The sequence below is a fragment of the Dermacentor albipictus genome, chromosome 1 (genome assembly GCF_038994185.2).
Source record: "Dermacentor albipictus isolate Rhodes 1998 colony chromosome 1, USDA_Dalb.pri_finalv2, whole genome shotgun sequence".
Taxonomy (NCBI): Eukaryota; Metazoa; Arthropoda; class Arachnida; order Ixodida; family Ixodidae; genus Dermacentor; species Dermacentor albipictus.
Window position 1 is genome coordinate 149,421,454 of NC_091821.1, and position 7,256 is coordinate 149,428,709.

General features: G+C 46.9%; 1 protein-coding gene across 1 annotated transcript; it reads left to right on the forward strand.

Annotated features, from left to right (window-relative positions):
• The first annotated feature begins 1,683 nt into the window (after positions 1-1,683).
• LOC135903025 (uncharacterized) lies at positions 1,684-5,132 on the forward strand. The gene is made up of 2 exons (XM_065433397.2): positions 1,684-1,718; positions 4,511-5,132. Exons 1-2 carry the CDS (start codon positions 1,684-1,686, stop codon positions 4,941-4,943), a joined length of 468 nt encoding a protein of 155 aa, XP_065289469.1. The 3' UTR covers positions 4,944-5,132.
• Positions 5,133-7,256: the final 2,124 nt, after the last annotated feature.

The following is a 7,256-nucleotide window of genomic DNA, read 5'->3' on the forward strand; positions in this document are numbered from 1 at the left end:
TTGCCAGGCGCATGTGCTGATCATGTGCAGAATTGGCATCGGGTTTGGAAATATTGGCCAAACGGGTGGCTGATCCTCGGCGTTCAGCAGGCGGCAATCCCACACCTCGGAGCAGATGAACCATGCAAGGGTAATCTGCAAAAACAGTGGACGTGAGCTGGCCATCTTTGCAATGGCCAAAATAGTGCCTTGTGATTTGGGAAAAATTCATGAAGCCTGTAATGGTCAAAGACGCTTCCACGGGAAGGAAAATTAGAAAAACTTGTTGACCTTTATTTCTAGCCATGCACGAGTACATTCTTGCAAACAGATAATATAATGTTAATTGAGGTATAACCTAATTAGTATAGTACTTAATTAATTTAATTCATTTGCTGAACTATTCACAGCTGTTCCCTCGCTCCAGCGTATAAAATACGCTACTATAGACTATGTGTTAAGGTTCACATTCTTATATTTAGATTATGAGGTTTTACGTGCAGGAGAGAGAGAGAAAAAAAAGAAGAGGAAAAGCAGAGAGGTTAACCAGAGGTGAGTTTCCGGTTCGCTAACCTGCGCTAGGGTTGGGGTTATAGGGGTTGTAACGACGACAAAGAGCGAGAGGAGAAAAAAAGGGAAGAAAAGAAAAAGAATGAAACAGGTAGCACAAAAGGCGTTCCAATCACAGGCGTTCACACATGCCGGTCGATCTCAAGAAGCGCAGTAGCGCTTGCACGGCCTTCTGATGCGATGTCAAGTCGCGCCGATGTTTCAGAATTCTTCTGGCAGAGGCTCGTCGTCCAACTGGTTCAGCACGACGGAAAGCAATTGTCTCTGCACACTGTACTGCTGGCACTGGCAAAGAACATGACGAATCGTTTCCGCGTCACCGCAATCGCCACATGCTGCGGTGTCGGCCATCCCCGTGCGCAACGGGTAGGCATGGGTAAACGCGACCCCCAACCATAGCCTATACAAAAGGGTCGCGTCTGTTCAGGGAAGTCTTGGTGGAAGTCGGAGACTGGAGGTTACATCCAGGGTGTATGGACGGGCGTGCATAAAGTGTGGTTCATTCTACTCTGATGTAGAGCATTGGCGCGCAAGTAGGCGGGACATCCTTGCAGCATCTGTCCTAGACAGCGGGATTGATAGACGGTTGTCTGCTGCATGAGCTGAACGAGCAGCTTGATCGGTACGTTCACTGCCAATGATACCACAGTGACTCGGTTGCCACTCAAAAATTATTTCGTGTAATGTAATGTAATGCATAAATCCATAAAATCCATCCGTAAATCCATAAAAAATTAAATTGTCTTGGCGTGACTTGTCTTCATACTCATCGAGATGCGACTGGATCTTGGCAGTTTTGCCTTGAACAGCTTCCGCAATTACGCGGCTAAATTCAGCAGAATCATGAAGCTCTTATAGCTTGTCTACTCTGTCCTCAACAGCTGCTAGCCTCACGGTAATATCGGACACACACTCCTCAAGGATCATTTGGCTCGCTTACACTTCGGTAAAAGTCGACATTACTTCTGCATGACGTGATTCCATTCTACTGGCGAGCGATTTAATTGCCGCTAATATTTCGCTTTTAGAGTGGCCCGTCGCATTTTCCTGAGGGCCTGGGTTGAGTTCAACGTCCCTCGACATGAAAAGCAACGTTATTACATTCACGCAATCAACAGCAGGTACTGACAGAACATGTGGGCATGGGATGAGCCGCAGGCACTGGTTTTGTACGCTTATGATGAAGGGAATAAGGTTGACTAACTTGGGTAACGAGAAGGAACGGTTTTAGAAGCATCTGTATCTTTGCTGCTCTCCCACGCCCACTAGCCCGCGCGTATGAGTGCAGGCAATTTAAAGGCGGTGTTGCTGTTGGCTCTGTCGATTCAGCTGTCTTGTAGAAACAGAGCACCGGTGCAGTTCCAATGCAAGGAAGCGGCCAAACCAAAATCGGAAATTCGCAGGTTGCTGAGGCAACTTCCAGGCTTTTGTAGATGATCCGCGGCGCCAGCGGTTCCAAGGACACTTGAAGGTAGGCAGCCTTCCACGGACAGGGAAAGATCAGGAACTGGGTAACGTAATAGGGCAATATCGTAAGGGACGATGAGGACGAGAGGCGCGCAAGTCGGATGATTACGAAGCGGGCTGATATCGGGCTCGCAGAAGCAGTCCTGGGAATTTAACAGAGGAGATCACGTCTGTTTACGTCTCTCTTCATGCCCTACAGTGGATGTCGATAGATAAGGATTAAATAAAAATCTGGTCGAAACTGACTATTAAACATAGAAGTTCAGTTTCGACTCGTCTGCACTGAAAGGTATTGTTAATTTACAAGTTTATACGACCAATGGCTGTGAAAAAATAAGTGACAAGCCAGCGATCGGTGCCACGTATTGAGGGTGGACCCGGGTGGGCATTTTGTTTCATGCGCGAACAATCGGCTACTTGGAGGCCCGGGAGGCGGTGTCCAACGCAGGCCGGCTGTGCGTGGCGCCGAGAGTGACCCACAAGAAGAACATTAGGGCGAAAGTTCTCGGCTAAGCGTCTTTGTTATTGAAAATCTCTGGCATCCGATTGAGGTTGTGACTTGTCGGTCACTAGCCCGTTGAATCGTTCTCATGCAGGAAGTGGTTTAACGGGGCTTCCACGCAGCCCGTGAGACTCATAATGACCGTAGACGAGCCACAAGCCTCTGCCTGCGTTATGTTTTGTTTGCTCACGCGACCCCCCCCTTTCTCCTTCACGCCCCCACTTCCTCCAAGCAGTCGCGTCTTCTGTATAAAAGGCACTGAATCCGGTCGCAAGTCAGCACTGGTCTGCTTCTGAAGCCATGCGAGCATCGGTGAGTAGACAGCGAAGCGCACGTGTTAGGGACGGGTTTGCGTCATAGATGTGAAGTGCCTGACAGCTGGATGTACAAGTACAGCATGAACGCACGTTGTCCCTCTTAATACTTAGTGCAGATTGCAGCATACTGATTGACAGCAATGCTGTGGCCAGCTGGCACACCTTTGTATTTGGAGTTATCGAGCACATTAGGTATCTGGTCATGTTTAAGAAAATGGCACAACGAGAAGGCACGTGAAGGATTAAGTGTCCTTCAGTGTTTACATCTTGGGCACTTCATATATATAGTTGCCAAATGTAGCACCTTAATATATAGTGAAATATAGTGCATTAATTATCATGTATTGGTGAACCTCATTTATAGAGCCCAGAACTTTCGCCGGTGGCTTAAGTGACGGCTTGCGTTCCGTGACCTCGTTGCTGTAAGCTGTCATTTCTGTTCGCCTCTTGCCATTGCTTGTTGGTTATGATAAGGACCTCTCCAACGTGTTACGCTTTGCCGCCGACGCTGGCCTAAGCAGCTGCGTTAAATGTAGTAGGTTTGACAGGTCGCTTTTCCTAGCGATCGTCATTGCTGTGGTCGCTCTAGGACTATTACGAAATCGAATGATGTCATGCAAAGCGCAGGAAACAGAAAATGTTGCGAATTAACTGCTTCGAAGTGATTAAAGTGGTATTGACGAATTACGTGGGAGACATGTCAGTTATCTTTTAGCACGTGTAATAACGCTTATGCCTTGCATGTCATTCTTCAGTGGTAGATATTGCACAATAAACGCCAACTACATCACTTTTCTATCCTAAATTGAATTTACTGTAAGGAGTAATACGCCCAGTATAACTGACCTGACGCCTCTTAAATCTATTTTATAAACCCATTTTAAAAATATTTTCGAGTTTCTTCAATATGCACGGAAATGTTATGAAGCCCGCAAGAGCAGAAAGTCTTTCTCAAGGATCCTATGCATTGACTGCGCAAAGCAGGGAGTAAAATCGAGAGATAGGCACTAAACGTGCAAGACTACGGCAGCGAGAAACCTCTATTTAGCGCAGGAGCTCACACAAGAAAGTAAAAAGGGACAGCCGAAATAGAACAGGCTCTGCTTTACTGCACTAACAGCGGTACATGAAAGTAACGCGCATAGGAAGTTGTGTAAAGGAGGAAGAGTTTCAAAGCTACAGAGCACGCCAGTTCTGGCAACGTGGGCGCCGTATAGGACCTGGTGGAAGCGACTTAGCTCGAATGGCTTATGTGAGATCAACACATAGTGCTCCGTGGTTAGGAACTTTCTTGCTTGAAATCGTCTTCTGTCGAGTGCTAAAAATATAAGAACTCTTTCCTGTGACCGCGATTCCACTAATACGGATAAAAGCGTGTGCAAACCATAGTCTGCACTCGCTTCATGAGGTATAGCTGGGCATGAAACTCATACTCCGACTTTGTGGGCAAGGTATATAGCAACATAAAAAAAAACTGCTTGATAATAACTTTATACAAACAACAAAAAGCAAAACACTACCAAGAAGCCTATGGAGTAATTACAGTGCTACCTGTAGTATTTCTATTGCTTCCTGCAGTGCTTTCAGGAATTAGCGGTGCATATGCTTTCTGGCACAGATATTTAATTCGACCTGGCCGCATAGCGTGACTGGCGGGCGCCACGCGCGGTATCAGTGATCTGCTCTCTTCATTCCAGGTCCTCGTCCTCTTCGCCGTAGCGACGATCGCCTCTGCGGGTCTTCTGGATGACGGGGGCGATGATTACGGTGGAGGCGGTGGTGGCGGTTTCGGCGGCGGAGGCGGTTTCGGTGGTGGTGGCGGCGGCGGAGATGACATCGGCGTAGCTTCCGTCTCGTACGTCAAGACGCCCGTTGTGAGCGTGAAGTACGTCGCCAAGCCTGTGGTCAGCTACGTGGCGAAGCCGGTGGCCACCGTGTCGCATGCCCTGAAGCCAGTGGTGACGTACACGACGATCTCGAGCGGCGGCGGAGGCTTCGGAGGCGGTGGCGGTGGTGGCTTCGGCGGCGGCGGTGGCGGATACGGTGGAGGTGGTGGCGGATACGGTGGAGGAGGCGGTGGCCACGGAGGCGGATGGCCCTGGCCGTAAGGGCGGTACCCTTCCTGTTGGCCCCGTGCAATAACGCATTTCCATCTTGTGACCGCTTAATGATGAACTCAGCAACAGCCTTCAAAAGCGACCACATCAAGACAGTGACAGTGTCGATTGGCGTCCTGTGCGTAATGATCCGAGCAAGACTAAGCCCAAAACAGGGCTTGTGGCCCTGTAAAAATGCGAAAATGCCAAAGAACTTGGAAATAAACGACTGGCTGTTGGACAATTCTTTGGTTTGTCATAAATGAGCGTCGGTATAATCGGTTTGTAAATATTCTTGATAAACAATACACCATACATCTTAAGCCAATTAGGGAGCTCACTTCGAGTAAGGAAGCATCAGACTAATAATATGCACGTTAGGCGATTGTGCTGTGGAAAAAAAAAAAACGTTATTTCATGGTAAAGGCGTTTGCGAACTCGTAGTTTGAACGGAGGAATTACTTTTTTCCCTTCATACGCCCCGACCCCAAATAAACGCATAATAACGTTCGTTCCTCGGGTATGAGGCGTTCTTCGCAGTGTCAGAGGGACGATAAAGTACGAATAACTCTGCCTTAGGCTTGATTGAGGCAACAATATTTGCACCACCAACATGTCAACTTTATGTAGTAGGGCAGTTTAATGCTGCATATTCAGAACACTGAATATGAGATCAAGGCACTGAATAAATCAAACATTAGGGCAGAAAAACAATAACCCAAATGGCATGTAACTAATTCAAATTAACTATGAAGGTGTAACGAGAAACGATAAATGCGAAACGTGGTACTATAACAAAGGTGTGACATTCGCGCTTTCTTGCCTCCTTATACACCTTCTGGACAATGCATCGTTAAGTTTCGGATAACTGTGCTCAAGATAGTCGAAATAACTGACAGTCCTTGAGGCCACTTTTCCCCCTAGTTAAAAATTTTTTTTTATGCAGACGCTAATAAATTCTACGTAAGTAAGACTATAAATGCTCTTACAGAAACATAACCTGTAAACAAACCTGTCTCTGTAAGATACTAGTGTTAAAATATTTGCTGAAACATTTAATCTTCGTATCTCTAATATCATTATTAGAGACAAATTCGAGAATTTTTCGACTACAACGTCATAGACGCTTTTAATACCACGTAACGACGCTCTTATGTTGCTGTGAGTGATAATTCTTTTCGCAGTAAAGAAAGAATGCCCATTTACATTAAATAATAAATTATAATATAACAGTGAATGACATTCAAATACCGAGCTTATAACGGGGAATTTAGCCATGCGGGGAGCCGATGCGCGCGCTAAGAGCTCGGATAGCTTGGAGGAAGGCGTTTCAGCTAGATCGCAGCCTGAACTAATGGCAGCTACGACGGAGGAAAAGAGGAAGAATGAGGGGAAACTTATCAAGGAAACAGCAGAGCGCTCGGCTTGCGATTGACTCACCTAGTATGCTATACTGCACAGGGGAAAAGTGAGAAACATACGGTAATGAAAATTGCCGATGAGGATAAAGGGCACAAATAAGTAGAGGGACCGATCCCAAGCGTGATTCGAGACCCGTGCTTTGGAGCAACGTAAGCAATGTACGAATGGCGCTGTGCAGATAGAGTCGCAAAGACCCAGTGTAGGACGCAGTCAGTCAGCGGCTGATTGCCAAGTTTTGAGAAAAAAATAGATAACATTTTTAATCTGAGAAGAGCAGAGAAGTCGACCACAGGAACATTGTCTCCGGCCTGCTACTACACGTAGGGGAAGCGAAAAGAAGAGAGAGTCAGTGCGGATGACGATGATAGTGTAACAGTGAACTATGTATACGTGCTATTGTATACATATGTTCTACACACAGCGAGTCGCAATGAGCAGGCGCCGTCATGTATAGTTCTAGAGCCTGGAGGTGATCCCGCCCTCCGTAAAAAATGCCAAGAGCACCCTCGTTGCTCGCAATGCTCTTTGAATGCTTTGCCGTGACCTTAGTATATCGTGCTCCGAAAGAGGTCTGTCGTCTAAACAAGACAATGCGGTGTTAAGTGTCCGACGTTCTGTGCTCTAGGAAAGAACGTCGCGCAATCGCAGTCGTAATCAAGGGGGGTAGCAAAGGATGTGCGAGATCCTCTCTGGAGCATTACAATACTTGACAGTTGGGGGCACTTTTGCGGCCTATTTAATGAATATAATGTCGGGTAAACGCCACCCCGAGTTTCAGTATATGTAGCAAAATTGTATCACTTTGCTTTGGTTTAGGAGGAATACTGAATCGTGAGTCTGGATCTAGCGTGAAAAGGAGATCTTGGCGATCGTTGGGGATCAGCCCAGCGAAGTCTGAAGTCG

Excerpts from the sequence above, each read along its gene's own strand:
- LOC135903025 (XM_065433397.2), top strand. The coding sequence starts at position 1,684 with ATGTGGGCATGGGATGAGCCGCAGGCACTGGTTTT. Across the intron at positions 1,719-4,510 it reads GAGCCGCAGGCACTGGTTTT|TGATCTGCTCTCTTCATTCC; the intron begins GTACGCTTATGA and ends GCGCGGTATCAG.